Genomic DNA, 24,484 nt, shown 5'->3' with positions numbered 1-24,484 from the left:
ATACAGTAACTATAAAAGGTAGCTGCTGCCTTTTTAAAGAAAAATACCCACAGGCTGTGGCTCTTCAAGACCTCTCTCTTTAGCGAGGAATTCATACGCTAATGGTCAGATTGGATTTGCAGCTTATTAGGCAAAATTTTCAAGAATGCCTAGCTGACAAAGACCCCAGGTTTTATTTTACTCTTCCTCACAGGCACAGAACACTTCTTAAAATATTAAATGTGACCTCTGAAATATAAACATGTCTGTATATTTAAAAATAGACTTGAATTACCTCATAGGGATGTGGTCCATGCACATTGTGTAATTGGGACAGCCCTCTCTTTCGTTCTCTTTATCTGTCTCTCTCCAGGGAAGGCAAATAATCAAGACTTTGCTTAAAGTGGCAACACTATAATCCCCAAGGGTGGGAAGCTCATTCTTTATCTACAGGATGTCTGGAGTGATAAGTAGCTGTTTTATTAAAACTCATGCAGTGTTTCTTGGTCTTGACAAAATTACCATTTGCTGTTTGGTACGGTGAGTTTAAATGCAACGCACCCTGAAATTTAAGGCATAGAATGAAGTAATGGGATGGAGGTGGGAGAATTTATTCAGTGCTGTGTAAACAAAGAAAGTTATAGTTTTGAATTTTCACTTTTGAATTTTCGCTTGAAGTGATTTTACGCCACAGTGGGAGCTTTCCTTTGGGCTGATCGGTGTGGTTGACAGTATGTCAGTGAAGTGTGAGTTCTACATAACCCAGGTCAGCTTGAAACTTATCATACACCACATCATATCTGATACATGTTCACCGTGTCAGTAACGTTGCTGTTGCTAGTTCCTTTATGGACGTTTCTGTGTAATACATTATAATTACAGGTTAGAACTGTGCACTAATTTAGGCTGGCACAAGCCAGTGCTCTCTAATAGATGTGCAGTTGCAGATACCTCATTTGTACTGCCCACAGATAACATGCAAAAGATGTCCTAAATCTTCTGTTCTTAATTTACCGAATGAAACTTTTATTCATGGTGTATACTATCAGAAATGAGGCTGATTCTGATGCAGCCTAATTAAGTATGCTCATGGTTATATCCATCTTACTGAATCTACTCATGCTGGGAATAAAGTATGTCTATGTACCTTAATGAATGGGGGCTTCCTTGAACAAGCAAGATGTGCCCAAGGCTTAACAGAGTAACTTTTTTTTAGCTCTTCCCAAACTTTCTTCCTGGTTTGTTTTATTCACTTGTTTTCAAATCTAAACACTGTTGGCCAGCTCCTTCAGGGAGAGCCTGTTTGTGCACAGGTTTCTGATAAACACACACATTTGAGTGCTAGAAATAACTTTGATTTTGCTTTACAGTGTGTAGATCTGTTGCTTTGCAGAATTCTGTTAATCTTCATCCTGATAAAGGAAGACTATGAGAATAATTAAATTAGAAAAGCAGACTACATTAATCAGGACTGCTGCTTTACAAAAGCTGTTGCTACCTTCTAACTCTTTGTTTGCCTGAAATCGGTTTTTGTCATTCTCTTTCCCAGTAGAAAAACTACACTCGTGACAGGAGTGTTCATGAAACTCCTCTGAAAAGTGAAGTACATGGGCCAAACCTGTAGCATGGTGTTTGCTACAGTTTGAAGTTGTAGCTGAGGTGTATTCTGAGAGCTGTGCAGGGAATATCACACTGATTCCTTTACGAACTTGAACATGAACAGAGATGTCAGAGATGAGGGATGCTCGTTGGCCACTCTAGGGTTAAATGCGGTTTTCTCGATCTCACCCCCTCCCCCACCCCACCCCCCAAGTTATCCAAGCAGTGGGGAATTTCTGGAATCATTAATTGTATTTATACTTTGGCTATGTCACATACAAAGCTCCCTAAAACTGTGTGGGGTTTTTTTTATCTTCTGACAAATATATCAGCAGAAGTCTCTAGCACGGCCATCACCTCTGTTTTCAGAGGCTGTGCATCGGCCACTTCTTATCAGCGTTGAAATACTCATAACTTATTTCTACATTAGCTGCCTAGTATAAAATTCTGGCTCAAGCGTGCCTGAATTCTTTCTAACACTGCTTTTTGGGCTTTTAGGGGATTTCACTCTCAGGCGTTATAAATTATGCTGCATGGCCTTTTTACTGCAGTAAGTGAGGCCTAGAGCAAGTGAGGAGAGAGGAACTGAAAACGAAAGCTCTGAGGAGGAAGGAGCAACCAGATTTTGGAGAATGACGTTTAGGCCTGTTGCAGTGCTCACTAGTGTTTGCTCTGCCCAGTTCACCACAGCAGAAATCAAAGTACTGGAATGCATGTGCTGGGGTAGGGTGGTGCCTCTTTCATCTTCAGCACACCTGGGACTTGCTGTATGCTCCGGGGGAAGTGTGGGATCACCTTGTAGCCAAAGTCAGGTGGGAAATGGGGAACAGCAGGCTAACGTGGCACAGGAGTGGGTTGCCCTGAGAGGATGTGACATCTCCATCCTTGGAGACTTTCAAGATTTGGCTAGACTATGATCATGTCACCAAACATGACTTGATCTCGTGTTGGTGATGATCCTGCTCTGAGTGGGAGACTGGACTGGATGACCTCCATAGGACCCTTTCAGCCATTGCTTCTGTGGTTCTCAGTGCTTGAAGATCTATTACATCAGGTTTTGTAATTCCACCCTTCAGCATTAATTGCTTTCCTGGCTCTTTGCTTTGCTTAGTCTGCGTATTACTTGTGAGTACTAGATTTCGGTACTTTCAACATACCATAGGTGGGGTTCCTTTATCAACACCATGCTGACCTTTTATTTTTCAAGCTGCTTTTCTGTTTGTATGCCTACTGCATGTAAAATCTATAAAGGCAGCACAGATGCACAGGCACCTAGTAACAGCAACAGGTGCCTCCTTGTTCTGTGTTGCCTGATCCACGTCTGAGACCTCTTTGCTCGGAACGATGAAAGTGGGAAGAAGATGCTGGTGGCTTCCTGCACGTAAAGATAAGAGTCGTGTTTGTGGGCCACGCAGTGCTCAGAAACAGAGATGTAAGTGGAGGGAGTGCCATGCATATGGAATCCATATTGCACCCTGCGCCCCCCCCAGGCTGTGCTAGATCAGCTGAAGAAGCCTGTGCTTTCTGAAAACTAGCACCAAGCTGCTTTTGCCGAGGCCTGACTCAGTCTCTATAAAGGTAAGCTACTGCGTTGAGGCAGCGTGTTTTCTGACCTTGAATCCTAATGCAGAGGCAAGAAGGGGTCTGAAGCGAGGCTGCCATGCTGTCCTTACCTGCACTTCTCTCCTGTAGCTTTGCCAGTACGTTTTAAACAGTTTTGGAGACTTCAATAAAGAAGCTTCTGTTCTTTGCCACTGGTGAAGAAATAAAAATATTTTTACAAGTTAGGGTAGCAGAGTATTTTACTGCTTGCTGCCTAGCAGAGCAGGTAGGGTTATGTCTGGCAGCTAAAGACCCGCTATAGATTATTTTTATATTCTGTCACCATGTAGCATTTCTGGCTTCTCCATGCTCTTGAGTGTTACTAAGACACTTACTGGCCTTTTTAGCAACAAAAGATATTCTGCTTGTTTTCAAAAAGACTCAAAGGCAACTTTCTCCGGTGGGTTTACTGTTGCCAGGTGAATGGAACGTTTTTCAATAAAGTATGTCCACTGCAAATGTCCATAGGTTGCTTACTGAAAGCAAAATTTGAGTATATTTGAAAACCTGGCAGAAAGAATAAATAAAACCTCCTGTCTTGGTGATCAGAGGACCATGGCAAATTGGCAGGCTAATTTGAGTTTTGTTAGAGATTGCTCTGTGCGCGTGTGTGAATGTATACATCTGATTTAAATCCACATAGTTTCTCAGCAGCCCAAGTGCTGTGCAGTTGGTGTTTAGTTACTGATTGTATTCACCTTACAAGCTCTCTGTGAATCCAGAGTCTATATCATGAGCATAATCATGTAAACTAAGCTTTCAGCAGAGTGTCATTTCAGTCTGAAAGGTTAGATAAAGGTTAGTTAAAATCTCATAAAATCACTTTCTTCGTGCAGAAAAAATCTGAGGTATAAACCTGATCAAACTCATACTTCAGTACTTTTGAGTTTTATTAAAATATCAGCATGTGCCTCTGAGAACATATTAGAAATACTCATATTGCTTCCATTTGACCTGCCACCTTAAAACTCAATTTAAAAGAGAGCTGGATTTGGAGGCACACTTTTTTTTTTTTTTAAGATGTTGGTAGATGTGCCCAAATAGATGCAAAAGAGCAAAAAAATAACAGCCTTGAGGTCATACAGAGCTGTTTAGAGACTGTGCCCATAGTCACTCTTGCTGGTTTCTGTTTAGAGAAAACAATTTGTAAACACTTGGATAGTTTGTTTTTTCTAATGTGGTAAATGTGTGAGTTTCGATCCACTGCTGGGACATGAGGGTAGGTTTTACCACAGCAAAGTTCAGATCTGCTTCTGAGGATGACCAGCATTGCTCTGTGGTTAACGTCAAACTTTGAAGGACGTTGCTATTTAGGCAAGGGGAGATACGCAGGAAATCATAGAGAGATGGCAGAGGGAAACGGACTGGGGGGGATAAGAAACCCTTTTAAATGAAGGGGAGGAAGAGACGAGGGGTCGTGTGAATGGCGGTGCTAACAGAGCTAGCAGTGCCAGCAGTTCAGTGCTACTGCCTTGGCAGGTTTTTCCCTTCTTGTTTCTGACCCGAGCAAGATTTTAAAGGGCGTGCCATCAGATGGTTTCTCTGTGTAAGCCTGCGAGCAGGAGAAAGCTGGAAACGTGCAATGCAGCTTGACAGGTGTTTTCCTGTGCTCTTCAGTGAAACTGTAAGCAGGGATATAGAGCTGGGTAACTTGGGCACCCTGGTGCTTGGGGGTGGGAGGGGAGGGTGGGTGGAAATCCAGGCGGAGTAGCGGACACAGGAAAGGAGAAAAATAGCATCAATGAACTTAGACCTTCTTATGCTTTTTTTTATGATTAGGAGTCCATGATTTCTGACACCCTTGTATTCTCATACCATTTAATATTTACGCACATCTTGTTTAATACGGTAGCCACTTTATTAACAAGAAAACCCGTTCGTGTGAGCTGCGGCCAGTGGAGCTGGCAGACAAGGGCAAGCTTTGTGCAGTGGAGATGGCCATTACCCCCGGCACACCAAAGCAGAGGGCCGGTGTTAGGGAGAGCTGGGCGGCGTTTCCCTGTCTGAATTACGCTGCTGCCATCTGGGCATTGTAACAGAGCAGCGTGTCGTGGGGGGGGCTTGTTCCGTCCTCATTGCAAAAGCTTGAGCCCGAAATAGCTCCCTAGTGTCAGGGAAAGGCGGGTGATGTTGAGGTATGGGGGAAAGGAGGGTGACGGCGAGGTATCGGGCTTTAAGGTCTCGGTCGTTCTCATAAAACCAGGGCGAAATCGTAGCTGCCGTTGTCATAGGGAGAGGTGGGCAGAGGGACGGCATGGCTCCCCTCCCCGTTCCTGCGGGGGAGAAGGACGTGTTTCTGCGCCGCCCACGAGTGCAGGGACACGCGCGGAGACGGCGGTGCCGCCTGCGCGGCGGGATAACGGTGTGGCCGCCGGGGGGGCGCGGGGGTGTGCGTGGGGCTGCCCCTAGCGCTTTGTCTGCCTGCAGCCGAGAAGGGCCGCCTAACACCTCGGGCCGTCCCCGCCGATCCCCCCCGCACACGCGGGGCGAGCGGCTCTTTGTGTGGGGGAGCGGGCCCGGCGCGGCCCGGCCCGCCCCCCCCCCCCCCCCCCCCGCCCCTCCCCGCTCCTCTCCCCGGGCGCAGCGGGGCGGCCGCGGCGCGGAGGGAGGCGAGGCGCGGAGTCGGCCGGTTGCCATGGCGAGGGGCGGTCACGTGGGGCGGCGGCGGGGCTGACGTGCGGGGCGGGGCGGCGCGGCGCGGGCGGCGAGAGTCGGCTGCCGCCACCTTCCGCACACCAGCAGCGCGGGGCTCTGCGGAGCCGCGGGAGCGCCAATGCCCGGACCGACCCAAGCCCTGTCCCCAAATGGCGAGAACAATAACGACATCATCCAGGATAACGGGACCATCATCCCCTTCAGGAAGCACACGGTGCGGGGGGAGCGCTCCTACAGGTACTGCGGCGGCTAGCGGGGCGGCGGCGGCGGCCGGGGGCGGGGGGGGGGGGGAAGCTGCAGCGCGGGGGGCGGTTGCATAAGGCGGGCGGGCTGCAGTCCCCCCCCGGCCCCGCCGGGGCGGGCGGACGGGGGCTGCGGCGTGCGGCGGCGCTCGCATTGTCCGGCTGGAAAGCGTTTGGTGAATAGGCGGGATGTCTGCGGGGGGCTCGCCGCTCCCGGGCGGAAGAAAGGCGGTTAAAAATAATAAAATAAAAAAACAAAAGGAAAAAAGGAGGAGGGGGGGGAAAAAAAAAAAGGGGGGAAGGAAAGAAAGGACCCCGCGCAGGCAGCCAGCTCCCCCTGGAAAGAGCCGCAGCACCTCGCTGCGGATCTCGGAGGCGGCGCCGTGCGGGAGGCGGCGGCGGCCGGGGATGGCGGGGCGCGGGCAGCCCCTGCTCGGCCGGCAGCCGGGAGACCGCACCGGGCATCGGGCACTGCCCTGCGGGGCGGCCGGGGGGACGGGCGCCCCCTCCCCCAGCACACCGGTCCGGGGGTGACAGCGATCCCCCGCTCGTCGGGGCGGGGGTGACAGCCCGCCCCGGTGCTTGGGGGGGTGGGGGTGGGGGTGTCCATCCGCCACCCCCGCCCGCCGCGGCGGTCGGAGCCAGCCCCATCTTGTATTTATTTATCGTTTTTCATTTTGGGGGGGCACGTCCTTTGTCGCAGTTGTAGGCATTTTTGATGAATCGCTTGGCATGCGCTGCTGGCAGCGCCTCTGCATTAACATCTCTGACAATATGTTCCGGCAGATAAGCTCATTAAAATTGTTTGCATTGTTTGATAAGGGTCGCGGCGCAGCCCGGAACGCAACTGGTTTTATGTGCTCCTTGCTGCCGACTCGAAGGGTGATAATACGGCCGGTAGCTCCCCTTATGTTAATATACAGTTATTTTAAATACTGCCTGGATGACAGCGAGCAGTGCCTCTGCAGAGAACACGCCCCTTAAAGCTGATTTTCTAGCAGCAGGAAATGATGCTGCTTTCAAATATCTGACTAAAGTGGCGAGTTGTATGCTCGATTAGATGAAAACAAATGTGGATGACTTGGCTTGTTTGTCTGAAGAAAATCACAATATTTTTTTCTTCTGCTGAGGAATAACGGAGCTGCTACCGGCATAGCTGACCATTAATAACCTTAACAGTGAATCTCATTGTTGATCACACACTGACAGGTGATAAGGAAATGCGTTGGAGATCGTGGTTTGTTTGAATACCACAAAATGTAATCAGTCCCTCTCTTGGAATCTATTGGTACTTTGTGTAATGAAGCCCCCGATGCACACAGTTAGCACAAAGTAGCAAAATTGCTTTTGTAAAGACCTATTTCTGTTTGCAGAAAGATTGGCGCTTTCACTTCCTATATCTGAATTTCAGCTGAGTGGTACAAGATTCTGTTTTAGAAGAAGGCTGTATTTCCGTCATGCACCTAAGCAGAAATGTGGAATAGATTTGAAATGAATTATCATGCATCTATCTTTAGCTATTCTGACATGTGTCATAGGTGCTACTGATTGCTGTCTCACTGCTTTCCTTCAGAATGGTTCTTTGGAAAACCTCTGTTGAATAGGGTTCTCCATTTTCCTTTTGCAATATGTTTGTATGTAATTTTCTGCAGCCATCAACAAGTCAGTTTTCTTGTCCTTCTGCCTGTCATATCGTACATTGAACTATGCCTAGAAAAGACATTTTGCGAGGCTGCTGTGTTAAGCCCATGATGACAGAAAGAATTACATCACTTGCCAAATTTTCCAGAAACTGTGAAGTTATTCTGCACCTGAATAGCCTTTCATCCAGAGGAGTATCCTTAGTCTTGTACAGCTTTGTATCCATTTGCATCCATATCTAGAGCAATATAAAGGAATGCAGAGCTACTAATGCTAACGTTGCATGTTATTTTGGGGCAGTAAACAAATAAGCCAATTAATTTTTTTTTTCAGAAATAAACCTTTAATGCACAAATAAAAATCTCCACTGGGGAATCCTATTTAGGTTCTCTCTTCCTTGTGAAACCTCCCCTGATCTACAGAGTCATGGCACCCAAATCTGTTGATTCCCCCTTTCTCCAGTGGGGAGAATGATTTGTTTTAATCTGTAGCTCAGAGTACTTTGTGAAGTAAACGTCAACCATAACAGAAGGAAACCTTAAAGAAAATGTGAAAACTGGTGAAACTTCTCCTTGATACTGGAATATAACGTGCTTTGAACTTCCATAAAAATATTTAATAGCTGGGCTAGTTTGGTCCTTGTGAAGTTTGAGTTGAAGCAGATGACTAAATGTAACAGATTAATACCATCAGTAATATGCCTACTGCCACGCTGGACTGCTGGTTCCGTGCTGACTTTGAAGCAGACTTATGGAGCAGCCTGTACAGCTTCACCATACGACACATCAAGTTGCTATGCCTCTGATTGTCGGGCTGGTTTGTTCCATCTGCATCTAGAAATATGGAATAAATATGTCATTAAACACAGCCTGAAGCATGACATCAGATCAGCAGTTGTACAGTTCTAGAAGTACATACTTTTGCTCGCAATAGGCTTCTGCATACTGCAGCTTTGCTCTTAAGTTAAACTGCGCCTACCATATGTATAGTGGTTCAGTGTTTGCCTTTCACTTCTCTCTCCTGTAATATCAGAAATGTTTTCTCATTTTTACTTTTAATATACTGTGTTTCATAAAAATTAGTGTTTGATGAGAATAAATTTGTGTTTACCTGTTCAGCTGTTCAGACCTAAAAGAAAAAAAAAAAGCTTTACTGTTTCAAATACTAGCTCCTACCAAAGATTTGATATCCAACTCCCAAAGCAGATTTAAAAAGAGGTGAAGTTTATACCATTTTCCAGACTAGGAAGCTGACGTGAAAGGAGTTGCCCTGAGTTATCCACCAAGTTGAGGATGCAGCAGGGAGTTGAACCTGTATGACATGAGTCCCAACCGTGTGCTCCGTACGCAAAGCCACAAATAGTTTTCCCAAGTCTTCCAGAGGACATATTATATTTTGCAGACTGGGACATACAGGCCCGAGGTGTTAAGTTTCTCATCCAGCCTCACTTAGCTGGTAAATGGAAACCAGGCACTTTGGCATAAAATGTAGTCACAGGGAAATGTTACCTTTCAGAGTAAATAACTGTAATCGATCTGTATTTCTCTAGTGAAATGCTGTTTCAGGCGCTCCGGATCAGGAGACTGACTTTAAAATTTGGTTGGAACTGAGGTGTCATTTTGTTGGCCCAAAATAGATTTGGGCTCATTTCTGAGAACGGCATTACATTTAATTATAGTTTTACTTGTATGTTCAAAGATGACTGAAAAAATTCAATGAGAAACCAAATCAACAGCTGTGTAGAGAATTTTTTTTTAAGCAGGGGATGTCTGCAGTGCTTTTTTGCCAGACTCCAGGCATCTTGTGTGGTTGGTCAGCTCCGTTGTGTTTTTAAAAGCTAGCTGCACAAAGAGTTTGAATATTTCCGGGTTTGAATGGCATACCTAGCCTAAACCACTCCGGTCTAAAAGGGACAAACTGTTCTACCCTCCTTTGCAGGATACCACGGCTAACTTTCGGTTTATCTATGTGCTGCTGCAAAAATGGTTTTCTGGTCCTTCGTATACTGGCTACGTTTAGTTTTATAGCCAGAACTTTCAGGAAGAGGGGGGAAGTGGGCTGTTTTCCTGGTTATTTTTCTTCAAATCACTAAGCTAAAAAAATCACTAAGCTAAAAGAAACTAAAACAAAAAACCCCTTTCCTATCTATGAGTACGTACCTTTCTAATGGTATCTGGTTTAAATATTTGGTTTTCCTAAGTGTCACCTTCCTTTTTGGAATCATTAAGCCACCGATGTGCAATGGTGCAGTGCATAATAATGAAAGCTGGATGGAAGCGGTGATTTCCTCACCCGCCGCTGAAATAAACTGTGGGGTGTTACAGAGCGTATCTGGCCGTCTCAGTTTACTGCAGTGGGAGCTGGTAACCTCCACGCCGAAAGTCGAGATTTACGTTGTAGCAAAATCTGTTTCGGTCTTTGCCTTCCCAACTCCGGATGAATAGCCGGACACAGGCTGGCCCCGCGCGGCAGAGAGCATCCTTCCCTCTGCGGGACGCGCCCCTGCCACTGTCTCTGGTGACTCTGTGCCTTCCACATGTGTGCAGCTTTACTCAGGGTGCAAAGGGAGACTTACTGCTTCGCCTTACTCGGGCAGAAGGCGTTTCTTGCTCTAAAATTAGGTTCCGTCGAATATGGTAATCAGGTAATTCCACTGAAGATCATTTGTGTTGTTAAAATTAATAGATTAAGGCCCAGACTTTTCTTGCTGAGAACTGGGGAGAAGATATGGAGTAAAAGCAGTGCATTGTCTTCTCGCTTCATAGTACAGATGGGCATGACTGTCTTCATCCTCTGAAACTGTAAATGCTAGTCAAAGCCAATGCTACTAATTAGCAACTGAAACATTATTTCCAGAGGCATTTGCTCTTGGCCTCACTGCTTCTATTGCAGATTATGAGAATTTTTTCCTAGATTTCACTGCAAGCAGGAGAAAGGCAATAATAAATGTTTAAAAAAACCCAACATAAATCACCCCCCATAAATTTGGCTTGAGCTTTTCTAAAAGTGGTATTTGTGATAACCCCCTTTCCTGTCAAGCATCTGGATTGCAACAAGATAGTTACTAGCTATCCAAGAGAAGACCATCCTGATGACTTACAGCCAGCAGCTACTAGTCAGAATAAGAGATACGATACAGAAATCTTTCCTTGGTTCCTGTGAGCTTAGGTACCCTCTATTTTCTCTTCTTTCACTTTCATAAAGCTGGCTTCCTGCCGCTGCTGCTCTTCTTTAATCTTGTTTTCTGATTAGCGAGTACTCTGCCTAGGGAGAGCTGTTTTGGTGAGTATCTTCTGCTGGGCAGGTCCAGCTCTCAAAAGGTACAGGGTGAAACTGAAGATAACTGGGAATCACATGTGAGTGCATGTAAATGTCTCGGGGGGGTTATGAGGATGACTCTGCTCAATACTGCATCGGTAGTTTGAAGCCTAGATAGTCCATGCCTGCATTATTGGGCTACCTTTCTTGACCTAGATTTAGATCTTCCTTGAAGGAAATATCTTCACAATGTTCTGGGAGTTGAGGGTATTTGTTAAAATCAGGGGCTAAGAGAGAGGTAGCTTGGGGGGGGGGGAGAGGGGAGGGGAGAAAACAATGCTCCACAGACAACCCAGTTTTTGTGAGGAAATGAAAGTAACTTTCAGACAGCACCATCCTTCTCAGCTTGCACCCAAGTGCTCTCACCAAAAAGGTCTGAGTACAGCACCTAATTTGTACCCAGCCTCCGTAGGTTTCGGAAACATCCTGTAGGTGGGAGGCTGCGTTCTGGTTTTTGTTGCATGGTGTGGTTTTTTTTAAACTACCTTGTTGAGCTGCATAGCAACAGCACTGTGTTTCTGGCATACTAACAAAAAAAGGAGTGAGTTTAGGATATGCAAGAACTGAACCTGATGCTGTCACTTTTAGAAGTAGACATTTTGGCTTCTGCCTAGTTTCTTCAATCTAGCCTCCCTGGAAAACAGTCACTGAAAAATATGCTGCGTTGTGAAAGAAAGGTGACTTGGAGGTGGGGCTGTGGACCAAGAGAGCCTCATTAAAGCTATTTCTTTGAGTTTTTCCTTTGCTGCAGGAATGGCTAGTTTGAGGGAGATGCAGCTACCTCATGACAGGCAGGCTGGACTACAGGAATGTTCTCCCAGGTGACATACCTGGTCTAACCTTTTGAGTATAAAACTTGTTTTGGGAGGCAGTAAGAAAAACTAAGTGTAGTAGGTCTGTATTTCAAGCCTTGGCATTTGAATGAGTGACTTTTTAAAAAATATGTTCAGAGGTTTTGGCTTTGGGGCTTGTGGGGGGAGGCTAGTTTAATTTGACAGTCTTTTCTCTTTCCTCATGCCCAAAGCTAATTATAGCAAAGGCTTGGTAAGGAAGAAGATAAATTGTGTGCCAGCTTTTCATTTTGGAGATGCAACTTTCAGCCTTTGTTTGATAATTGAAAACGAGTGGTCTCGCCACATCTGTTCTCAATCACACAAACCACTGAGCGGGATGGCATGAAGGCCGTAGCGCGGTGTAAGCGTGGTGGCGGCGGCAGCAAGACTCACGCTGCACCGGGATGGCATTTGGATACTCGCGTCCTCCTGGCTCCCTGAATCCTGGCCTCCAGCTAGTGGCACGGATCGCTCGCTTCCAGTATCAGTGCGAGGGAATGTAAATGGAAAACATCCGTGTTTCTGCTGTGGATGGTGTTAGCTGAGCACTGCGTAGCTGTTTGGATCTTGCTCAGATCTCTGCTGCCTGACTCACCGATAAAGCATCTTCTTTATATTGTTTCATTATAATTAGGTGGGAGGGGAATATCAGCTATAAAAGTTTACTGAACACGGCATTTAACTGTTGGCGTTTTAAAAGTGGTGGCTTTTTTATTTTTAACACAATTCTCTTGTCTTCATGCTATCACATATTTAATTCAAAATTAAAATCCTGCCTGTGATAACTTTGACAGAAGTTTATCTAGTTTTCTGGTGGTATACTAAGTTATTAAATATTTGATAGAGAAGGCTCTGTATACTGAAAGCACACCATTAAATGGCTCAGCTTAACCACTCTGAAATGATTTCTTGTTTCCCATAGAGCCCCATGCTTAGTGAAGGGCGCTTTTGTGTTAAATCTGTTTTTTTGCTACGCTATCCAAACAGGAAATATAAACATTCATCAGTGAGTCGAGACTTAAGGATGTAGCTTCCGTAGGAAATCCTACAACTGTGCCAAATCGTTCTGCCTGGAGAGGAATATGCCATGCAGGTCGTGGTCTTGGTCTTCTGGCCTTGCATACGGCCGCCTTGCATTGCTTACTCATGTTGACTGGGGGAGGGAAGGGGTTTGAAATATGGGTGAGGTGATGGAAGATGGAGTCTGTGAATCTGGGTCCTGCACAGGTGGAGGGGCAAGGACAGAAACATTGGTGTGAGCTCGTGTGAATTTAAACAGAAACTTAGAGTGGTCTGGAACAATATTTAAACAAGCTATCCAAACTGAAAAATTCTTGGTTTGGAGTTTGGCATTTCTTCTGTGTAAAACGGGCCCTTCTCCAGTGTGGCAGTTGACAGAGTAAAGGAATAGCTTGTTTTGCTAAAATGGTATAGTGTAAAGCAATGCTGTATGTCCTGTTTTTCCATATGGTTGTGTGTATTGTTTCAGAGGTTTAATTTTCAATATTATGTTTCTTGGCAATTTGGAACCCTGAGAGCTAGTTAGCAAGATCCGTGGACTTCAGTTTTATCTTTTAGGAGTAACTCAAGTGAATATCCCCCCTACAGCAGGGTTCCTTAGTACCATACAGATTTCCTACCCAAGCAGCTGTAATTATTCAGAGGTGCACATGAATGCAAATTCTTGCCTGTCACTCTGGAATGCAGTGTTGATGCTCAGAAGGGCTTGCTGGCAATATGTATTAAACAATTTTGGGGGAATGAAAATTCATTTTAGGCAAATTTTACATGGTTGTTATGCTTTGCTTCTTAAGGTTAATCTCCATGAAGCTAGTCTAGTAATATCATGAATAGGAAGCACTGAAATATTTGAAGTAGAATATGCATTTGCTTTACTTATGGATTCAGTGTTATACAAATCATAGCTTATTAAAATAACTATAGAATCTGTGAGTAATTGTTTGTGTGGAAGTGGAGTACGTAACCCAGTAATATGAAAGTCCCGCGGGAGCTTTCGTATACAGAAAGTATGTAGGAGTGCTGAGAACATGGAGGCAGTGAAATGATAATTGGTTGAATAGAAGGGATGCTTTTTCCTAAAAGGACAGCGTTCACATGTAAATAGCCATTCTGTTGGAAACCTTGTTACGCAGAATGGCGTTAATTATATTTTACTGAATTATTGTTTGGGGTCCATATCACTCCGTGCCCATGTTATTGTTTCAAAGTTATGCAAGATGTAGATTCTGAATCAGGATCTGAAAACACTGTTTTCAGTCAACACATTTGTGTTGTGCCAGTTGTCAGACTCAAGGAGGCATGAGTATTTTTTTTTTTCTTTAATATGTATTTCTGCCTGCAGAAGTTTGGCTCTCCAATGTACATTTTTAATTTGTGGTCCCCAAGTGTGAAATGAGTTTCACAGCAACGGGGATGCTGTAGAACTGCCTTGTCTCTTAAGCAGCTCTATTTTTTAGTATGGTGAGGTATTTTTTTCCACTACCACCTTAGGCACCCCCTCTCTAATTGTTCCTGAAGTGCTATACAATATGGACCTGGTGGTGCTGGTGAACAAGATGAACATGAGTCAGCAGTGCGCTCTTGCAGGGAAGAAGGCCAAGCCCATGCTGGGCTGCATTAAGCAGGCGTGTAGCCAACAGCTCCGGGGAAGTGATTATTCCCCTCTGGTGCTTCTGAGACCACATCTCGCATGCTGTGTCCGAATTTGGCCTCTCCAATTTGAGAAAGACAGCGACATACTGAAGTGAGTGGGGCGAAGGGCCACCAGGATGGTCAGGGGGCTGGAGCATGTGAGCTGGGTTTGGTCAGCCTGGAGAAGAGGGAGCTTAGGAGAGGGGAAGATGTCATTGCAGTCTTTAACTGTCTAATGGGGGTGTGTGTAGAGAAGATGGAGCCAGGCTCTTCTCTGAGGTGCAAGGGGAGAGGATGAGAGGCAATGGCAGTCAGCAGCTGCAACAGCAGAAATGGCTTTAAATATTGGGAGAAAAAGTTTTCACAGTGGGGACGGTCAAACACTGGGAGAAGTTACCTGGAGAGGCTGTTCAATATCTGTCCTTGGAGAGACTCAAAACTCAGCTAGATGGGACCATCGGCAACCTTCTTGTGCTGGCTCTGCTGTCAACGGGAGGTTGGAGCAGATATCTCTGGAGTGCCCAACCTACCTGAGTCACTTTATTATCCTATTCTGTAACTCTAATAGGCATAAACAGCTCTTGAGTTCAAAATGCAGCACACAAAGTCATGAAATCAGGTGCTTTAAAAGTGAAAGGAATATCATATGGCAACAAATTTAGTACTGCCACCAAGGTGAAATCATCCTATCATCAAAGGTTTCAAATGGAAAAGAAAAATGTGTGTATGCAGTCTCAGTTCCACTGCATCAATTTCAACTGTTTTCTAGCTGAATTCTTGCAAAAACTATATATCTGCTGCTGCTGCAGTGTATTAATTACTTCATATTGCATTCTCTAAATCACTGAGAGCAACTTCTGTAATTTAGCACCCAGGGACGACCAAAAGGTCGTAGACACAGTACAGCAAAGGGATAGTTTTGCTATGTCATAAAATTAATTATGTACATTGCAATTAAAGATTACGTCTTGAAGTTAAAAGCTGATAAATTACTCCCTTTACTTTTAATGAATTGTGTATTTTTTCATGTAGAAAATATTAACATTAATGATACATATAATCTGCAGAAAATGTTTAACTATAAGCACAGCTCTTAAACTGTCAGACGTGTGCTTAGTTTGACGTGCTTTTGCAGGGAGTGGTGCAGAACTGTCTTGTCACATGACCTACAGCAACATTGAGAGGTTGAAGAAACTAAATATTCACATTGCTGCATGGGTTATTACCTTCTTAACTGCACTTAAATGTAGTCGAAGGTAATTCAAGCAATAAACTTTTTTTTTTTTTGCTTAGTTTATTGTGGGAGTTGAACTTGGTAATGTCACTGTTTGCCAGCTGGAAGCAATACACTTTAGGAATTGACCTCAAGATATTCCACGCAAAGGAGGCCAAATCCTATTAAACAGGACATCTACGCTTCTCTTAGCTTAAGGTACAAGGCTTTACTGGAGCTCGTAGATAAAGACTGTTGTAACTGCCAGTAATTCTGTTCTTACAATCACAGTTGCATCAAAGGACTAAGCACCAACTAAAGAACATTATTTGGGAAAACAAAGCTTTGGGGGTTTCCCCCTTTAGATAGGCAGAAGATTTTAAAAGCTAAAATCTGAAGGTCTGTGAAGTTGGCATTTTCTTTTAAAGACCAACATTGTTGAAAAAATCAGTTTTGGAGAAGCTTTACTTGATTCTGGTAGTCTCAGCAATTGCGTTGGTAGTGCAACAATGGTAAAATAAGTTGTGGTTACTGGCACACAGCAAGAATAATACATTACATAAATCACAGATGGTTGCGCTAGCATGTTTATAAAGGGCAATTTACTCCATAAAGGATTAGTGAATTCTAGTTTTAGTTACTCCAAAATTAATTTAGTAGTTAAGCAATTGCACTTAGAAGTTCAGCCCTATTCTAGATAGTCCTTGGTAGGATTCTTAAATGCAAGTCATTTACTGGTAATGTCTTGAGCATCAGAATAATTTCAGAGTGTCTCCTTGTCTGTTATAGTATTAACTCGTGAGAATGAGGGAAAAGGTCAAGTTATTTTGGTATCCAAACCCAAAATTAAGTGTTGTGGCTGGTAGTGTTAACACTTGAAATCTTTATAATATTAATAATGATCTGTAGGGAGTTTGTACAAGCCGAAGGCAGGTATTTATTTGGGCCTATTTCAGTAAACTTGGCAATGTCAAAACCCCGAGATTTTGTATTATTATTTTTGGTCTAGCTTTCACCAGCGGTGGAGGGAGAAGTGGAAGAGAGGTTGAATGCAGAGCCTAGTAGAAGGCTATATAGTGTGTTGGCCCAGTGGTCTGCAAAGGCAGTGCTGGCAGGGGATCTACACATGGTTCAGGTCGCAGCCGTCTGCTGGAGAGTTTGGTCCTAGAAATCTGCCCACCGAGTGCCCTGCACACCCAGCAGAAAGCCTGACACTTGCCCTTTGAACCCCAAATGGCAGCAGAGCTGTGGTAGCAGTGGGAACCCTGGACAACCATACTAGAGCTTAATATTTTGTGTTACAAAAATACACAACCATATTTTAGAGAGTGATGCACCAGTGAAAGCAGCTAGCACGGCTGCCTGTTGCTTCATCTGTTGTCACATGCTTGTTTACAACTGCAGGGTAAAGGTGGCTTAAAATAAGTGTCGTCTTATACCCCTGCTCAGTGTCGTCATCTTCTTGCCATGATGACCTGTTCAGGGATGGAGCGAGGCTGCCTGCCTGCCTGGCAGCTCGGCGGCTCTGTCATGCAGGCTGTGCTCTGGCACCTTTGCCCACGGGTCCTGGGATGGTTGCACTGGTTGTATGGGCAGTCACTGTACTGTTTCTTGTCCTTTCCCAAGTGTCACACCATGCACCCTCAAAGTGCCTGCTTAGAAGGCCACTTTCAAAGGGCTTTACTCTCTGCGGTAACAGGGGGTCAGACTTGATGATCCTCGTGGGTCCCTTCCGACTCAGGATATTCTGTGATTCTAACGTGTGTATATTAAGGTTAGAATAAATGTTGCAATGCATAAATCAGTGTGTATCAACATTTGTTTTTAATGTAAAAGAGAGAAAAGTTGATGCACGATGAAGTCCTTGTTCTTTGTATCATATTGCATCATTTGCGAGTAGAAAAGGTGTATCGTAGTCCCTCTTTAGCTAGTGCAAGACCTTTCCCATGAGAGTGCTCCCTGGGCTAACTTTGCATGCCTTGGACAACCAGGCTTTAAGTGTACTGTAAGTAACTCCTGTTAGGAAACGGCAGCTATGTGCTAGGAGAAAGGCATTGCATTTCCCCTTGTTTAATCCTCCCGTTTTTCCCTTCTTCCCAGACTTGTCCTCCTCTGAAACCTGTGGATGCTCAGTGCCCGTCTCCTGCTGAGTCACTGTCTCGCTCGCCTGGCTCTGGGCGGGGGGTGTGAGGCGCTTGGAGGTTGCTCAGGCCCCCCGTCAGGAGGGCTGTATAGTATTACAAAATCTCATTTGCCGTTACGTTATGCTTGGAGTAAATTGGCGTGTTACTTTAGCCTTTCACCTCTGAATGTATACATGTCAGGGGGGAGGGGAGGGGGGTGGCAAAACCCCGGATAGGTCAAAACTAAATTCATTTCGTGACTTCATCTGACTCTAGCTAGTTGGATCTCGTCCCTGCTGAAACTCCCAAGCCTGCCCACAGCGTTTTCTGGACTTAAAAGACGGAAATGGCAGGAGTCAGGAGCAGCAGGCTGCCTGCCCTGCCAGAGCTGCCGCCGGGCTGCAGCGTGGCTGCTGCGCCGGAGGGTTATGCCACTGACATAGTGCCTCGGGTGCCTGGCAGCGTTGGTTTTTCTTAATCAGGGTTTCTAATTATTTGTATCCCTTCCTAATTGGGGGCAGATGTTTCCAGGTGCAGGTGACTGCTCAGGTGTGTGGGTGTTTCCACGTCATTTTGCCTGGGAGTTCATGTGCTGCACTCAGGTGGGGCAGTGGCTTTGGGGACAGGCTCTCCTCAGCTGCTGTCTTCATTTTCCAGTAAATCTGCATTTGCTAAAGCACTTGGGAATGTACTGTCTGAAAATACGACTACTCATCCATAATCTAGTGGCAGCAAAAAGATAGGAGGTTCCCCTGTTATTTACAGAACCCAGGTCAGGAACTGAGGCTTGCTAAAACGTGCTGCCTCTCAAGGCATCCTTTCTCCATCATGATGAGTGTACTCAGCACTGCTGTTACCTTGCTTTACAGCATGTTTTTAACCTCTTAGAAATCCTTTAGCGATGTCTGCATGTATGCTTAGTAATCTGTTATTTTCCGTAAGAGAAAAAAAAAATTAATAAAAGGAGAATTAAAGCTCCCATGTTTGTCTTGGTGAATTGACACTTTATTTCACAGAAGATTAGGTGTTGGTTTATTCATCAGCTTTTTCAAGGTTTTCTAGTTACAAAATGGTCATAGATCCTCTTCTGTTTTCTAAAATGTAGGTGTTTCTAATTGACTTGGGTTTACTATATAACATAAACCTGAGAATTATTTTTCTGTGAATCAACCTTTTTTTTTTTTTTTTCTTTCCCCTCACAATCCCCTTGTCTGTTGTGAAAGGTCAGCTAGTTGCCAGTGTCTATTGTGAAAATTTTACAGGTTGAATGTCTTCCTTCAGGGCATCAGAGCAGCAATTCAAGCTTAAGATCTTGGAGTTGAAAGCCTGGGGGGGGGGGAGGGTAATAACTGTAAGTAAAAGCAGGGTTGTTTTTTTTTTTTTAACATTGCAGCCTTGCCACACTTGTGCTTCTCTCATTCAGCCTACTTCAAAGGTTTTTGTGGTTCTCCATTAATAAAATAATGCTTTCTTCATTTGTAGTAATGTTCATTTTATACTGAAATTTGTGCACCCTTTCCCCATGTTAACAAGTGCCTGTTCAGCACCAGGCACTGCTATTGCTTTGCTTGACTAAGGTGCAGTTTGAGGGTGCCGTGCACTGCTGTGGTTCGCTCCTAAGCAGTCAGAGTGAGTATACCTTTGTGGAAATGGTGGGGGCCAAAGAGTCTGAATTGCTTCCATTTTGTGTAAGCTGTTGATGTCTGCCTTTCTTGAACCTCTATCCTTTGTCAAGAGTGTATTTTTTAGTTGAGATTCGTTTACTCATAGAAATTGATGAGGAGCCTTTCAGGATATGCAAATACTTTCAGCTGCAATTAAGATATGCAGTTAAGTGTTATCGCACTGTAGTTTTGGAGGCAAAGGTGAACCCTGAAGAAAAAAGAAAAGTGTTAGTATTGCTGTGGAGACATGACATTATGTATTACTTTGCCATACAGTTTCAGTGGCAGCAGGAGGAATGAAGGAATGAGAAGGTAGCCGGAGAAAAAAAAAAATCTTAACTTATGCTATGCAAATATGACTGGCAGATCAAAAAAATCAAATTCAAGTGAGTCAGTGAATGTGGCTTGTCCTCCTCAGGTGCCCTAAAATATTCCAAGCACTAAATAATTTTCTTGGAATTTGTAACTGTTCTTCTGATTTCAGTGATCTACCCTAATTTCATAACTGGTTAGTGAATAAACTTAAAACTGTTTTGTAAAAAGTATGCAGTAGACAGTGTAATGCATTGCTAGTTATTGGGCCATCTCAGAGGTTTTGGCTCAAACTGTGTATATTGTTTGAATACTTTTGATTGTGTTTTTCAGATTTGGGGGAACTGAATGTCTGGAAAAGAACCAGTATTTTTCTGCCTCACAGATAATACATTTTTGGGTTTTTTAAATTTTTCTAAAGCCGTATGTACCACAAAACAGAATTACCACCAGTCTTTATAAGAATTACTCAGATTTGGGTCTAAACCATTCCTTGAGACCCATCATAAACATTTGTGTAGGTCAGAACATCCCAGCACTGGCAGGCAGCCTCTAATTTAAAAGAACAAAACTTAAAACATGCCCTAATCCAATCAAAGTAAATCTCTAGCACTCTAACCTCACTTGCATTTAAACAGGGAACTGCAATAAGAACAATAGAAAATATGCTGTTTGCTGTGTTAAATGGTAATCCTGCAACATTCAAGCAATCAAACTGTACATGGATTGCCTCAGTCTTGTCTAGACTCTGTAGCGTGCTTCACAAATCATTTTAGGTCTTCGAGTCAGATCCATGTTGTGAAGCTAAAATGGCATTCAGAAGTGAATGAGATACATGGATAATAAAAGATTTTTAACATTTTAGGGCCATTTAGTAACATGAGAACAATGGACAAGAGATTTGACATTCAGCATTTTAAAACGTGTGAATTTCTCCCAATATTACAACCAGAGGATTCTTTTCTCCTTTTCTTCCTTTTTTCCATGGCAATACCTCATTGTGATTAATCTTGAACTGTTTGAGTTTCTGACTAGATAGAGCCTTTATATTGCTTGCTGCAAATATCTGGCGATGGCCATTGAATTTGCTGTGGGAGTACAGCATAAGTCAAAAGGGAGAGTAAGAGCAGTGTTGTCAGAACTGTGCTGGAACGTTTTGTGTTGTTTTTCTGTCCTCGGGACTCCTTTTGGTAAAGACAGCCTCAAGTGTAACCAGCCTCTAATGGCTATGGCTAAGGCTGCATGCAGTGAATGTTCAAGAAGCAGGCAATGTGCAGCTACAAATCAGCTGCCATTTCAGGATGACATGAAAGGATGAATTTTCCTTCTACAGGGATGTGGCCACTGAGACTGGCAGGTTTCTTCCTTCAGGGATTTTTGTTTTGCAGTAGCTTTCATCTAGAAAGCCTTTCTAACAGGAGCTACAGCAGTCTCGCTCAGCTACATCTTAGCCTGTCTGCTGTATCTTCCGCTTCAGTAATTTTTGGTGAGAGATCTTTTGTTTTACTGGCAGTATCTATCCTGATGCTATCAGGTGCCAGCTTCCACAAAGCTCCTCTTTGTATTGTTGCACAGGCTTTCTACTGCGTTTAAAAACTTAACATCATACCGTTGTATAATTGTACAAAGCAGGAAGGCCTTGCAGGTTCAGAGGTGAGGGCATGTGTGATGCATTTTTACACTGCAGATAGATTCATTGCTGTAATCCTTCCAGTCTTGCCATTGTTACTGGTTTGGCATAATACAGCTTCTGCTGTCAACAGCTGTTAGTTTCTCCCCGGAAAAATAAATATGCCTCTTGCAAAACTGTCCTTAAACACAGCTGGATAACACCTTGTAACAGCTGCAGTTATCCATAGCAAGAGCAGTGGAAAATGCCTAATAGCTGAACGTTCAGTGCTGCATGTAATGCCTTAAAAAATTAATACTCCTTTGGGTGTAATGTTTACCATCGGACATGCTGAGCCAGTATATTTCTGGTTGGGGAAACTGCTTAAGCATATACATGATTTTCAGTACCTAACTAATCCTCTGAACTCAGGTCTGTGGTGCTTAGCCGTGCATGTGTGAAGCATTTTTCTGAAATGACCTGGACTAATATGTGAAGACTCTCCTATGGCTTGTTCGTGTTTATTGGGGATTTGAATTTCAGTTTCTTATAAGTAAAACAAGGCAGAGGCCTTTGTGGTTAGGCAGTACTGTAACAGCCAGAGGTTGTTAATCTCCACCTGCGTGCTCGGAAGTGGGGGATGTGATATGCTATCTTCAGTCTGCTCTTAGTTGCCGTAGAATTGCCAGGCATCTCTATGGAAGGTGGAAGCTTGAAGATCTCAGTGAGGTAGATGCTGATTTTCAGGCTTGTATAAGCCTCATTGCAGCCTTATGCTTGAGAGCCTTCAGCCTAAACAAGGGAAAGCCTAACAAGTCGAAAATGTAAATAATGTTATTGGGAAGAAGTAGTGTATTAGGACATACAAACAAGTTGTTAGCTACTTGGCCGTTCAGAGAGTACAGCCTCTGAGTCTCCACCTGTCCAGCTGTTCTCTTGCGTTGCCTTACAGATGTTTATTAATATGACTTTTGAATCTGGATCACGTTTTTCAAAGCAGTTCAGCACATGGGGAAATGAGTCCTGGAGAAAGCCCGGGCCCAGCTGTGGATGTTGAGCGCAGGGGTTCTTGTCTGTCGCCAAGGATGGCAGCTCCACTACCTCTGCCTGGCTGTTCTTTTTTTCTTCTCTTTTTTGTTGTGTTTTTTTTTCTTTTTCCCCAAGGTCTGTCCGTGTGGCAAACAGGATATGTGTGTATCTGAGCACCAAATTAGAACATGCTTACTGTAAAGGAAACCTTTCCCAGCTGAGTTTATTTAAAATGTAACCATTAGGAGGGTGGGGGACCGAGAAGCAAAGATACGGTGAACTCCTTCTAGAGATGCAAAGACATGGTGAACTCTTTTGAGAGAAGAGGCTGTGGAAGATTCAGACGTATGTTAACAAGTCACTGAGAATAAACGGTAATGGCATGTTGTTGATTTTTTTTAACATAGATTCTGATTAATTTTGCATAAATTTGTTTAAAATTGTATCGATACACCCTCATGCTTATCTGTGTGTACGAATGTGAAGCTATTGTCCCTAACAAATAGCTTGAACTTTCGTTTGACACATAGACCATGATTCATTTGCAGACACAGCGTAAGTTATATTACAGATATCCTTCAGGGTATCGTTGTAAAACTCAAGGTTATTCATTTACTCACTGTTTCCTGAAGTAGAGTTCTCCATCCCATGCACTGCAGCAAAGGAGGTTGTTTGCTCTCCTGTTGCTCGCAGAAGGATAGGTATTTGTCTTTGCAGTTGCTTTTGGAAGAGGATGATGAGGGAATTTCTGCTGCCTTCCTGCACGTGGATTTTCTTGATCTTTTTAACAGAGTAGACTTGCTGCTTTCACTACTGGTAGCTGATGGTTGTTCTGAGTTCTGCCTGGTCTCAAGAGGACAATTAAAATTTGGATGAAGTAGTGGCAGTTGCAAATCAGAGTACCTTCCTTTCAAATGTTAGCATCTAAATATCTTTAGCTTCTTTAGAAGTGAGTGGACTGTACTATATTGATCTCTTGGTTTAATATTAAACTCACTATTCTGAATCTTAAGCAAATATTTAAGTCACTACTAAGCTGTTACTTGAAGTGATCTTACAAACAATACTGAACATGTTAGTTTAATAGTGACAGTGGTAGTATCTTTCTGTTAGTTTCCTACCTATATAAAAAGGCTAGGAATAGTAGAGTAAAAACCATGCTAACAGTGACGGTTTAAACTTCAGATGCCATTAGTAACAAAGGTGCTGTTTGCCTTTGTGCTGTGCTCCGTCCCTTCCATCCTGATGTTGAAGCTAAGCTTTCATGGTTAGCCATTATGGTGTGGTTTCAAGAGTAAAAGGGCACTCCCTATTTCTAAAACTTTGTTCCTAGCGCTCGGTTCAATCCAAGTGCTTAGTGTGTGCCGAGAAAACAGCCTTTGCTAACTGTTACAGTGACTACAGTGCTATGTTCATACAGTTAGCTGTGCTGTCTGGGAGCCTGCAGGAAGAACTGAACAGACTGAGGACGGGCTGATTTCTTCCATACTTCGGAGGTGTACCTACAGAAGTGGGTAGAGGGGCAGCCTGGTTCTGAATGAATTGCTGGCAGTAGTAGCCTGACTATTGGAGCATGAATTTTTTGGGCCTGCTTTCTCTTACTGGTCTGTCTTTTCTTCTTCTTTAATTTTTTTCCTTCTCATCAGGCAAACTTGGGGATTTTATGTTTTGGCTCTTCATGTCAGTAGATGGGGACAATTTGAATGATCTTCTGTGTTTGTGAAATTTGTTTTGTAGAAGGTGACCTACATTATGAACTTTGTCATCATGTATTTAAAATACATTCCCTGCTGTATGTACTTACACACTTATATGTTACTGTGTCAAGTTTCATGCTGGTGGGTGTTTTACACTTTTTATCTGGGTTGCTCCAGCACACCTGAAAAATGGATGGAGTTAACCTGCAGTCTTTGGGTTCTCTGCAGAATTGTCTATCAAGCTTCAAACAGTTACATCTTTGCAAATTGTCAATGGAAATAGTCCTCGCAGACCTCGAATCCCACAGAGGAGATC

General features: G+C 43.9%; 1 protein-coding gene across 5 annotated transcripts in view; it reads left to right on the top strand.

The window, feature by feature from the left end:
• The window catches only part of MAPRE2 (microtubule associated protein RP/EB family member 2), a 102,587-nt gene that overhangs the window by 36,712 nt on the left and 41,391 nt on the right, over nucleotides 1-24,484 (top strand). Inside the window, exon 1 of one of the 5 annotated variants that reach the window (XM_076329743.1) lies at nucleotides 5,872-6,072. The exons of 3 other annotated variants lie outside the window; for them this stretch is intronic. In XM_076329743.1, the coding sequence (XP_076185858.1) occupies nucleotides 5,954-6,072 (119 nt within the window). In that variant the 5' untranslated portion in view covers nucleotides 5,872-5,953. Of the gene's footprint in view, nucleotides 1-5,871; nucleotides 6,073-24,484 lie in introns of those variants that run through there. One more of the 5 variants, XM_076329746.1, reaches the window with a different exon arrangement.

Source organism: Aptenodytes patagonicus, chromosome 2 (assembly GCF_965638725.1).
Source record: "Aptenodytes patagonicus chromosome 2, bAptPat1.pri.cur, whole genome shotgun sequence".
Lineage (NCBI taxonomy): Eukaryota > Metazoa > Chordata > Aves > Sphenisciformes > Spheniscidae > Aptenodytes > Aptenodytes patagonicus.
This window is presented reverse-complemented; position numbering and strand designations above follow the sequence as displayed.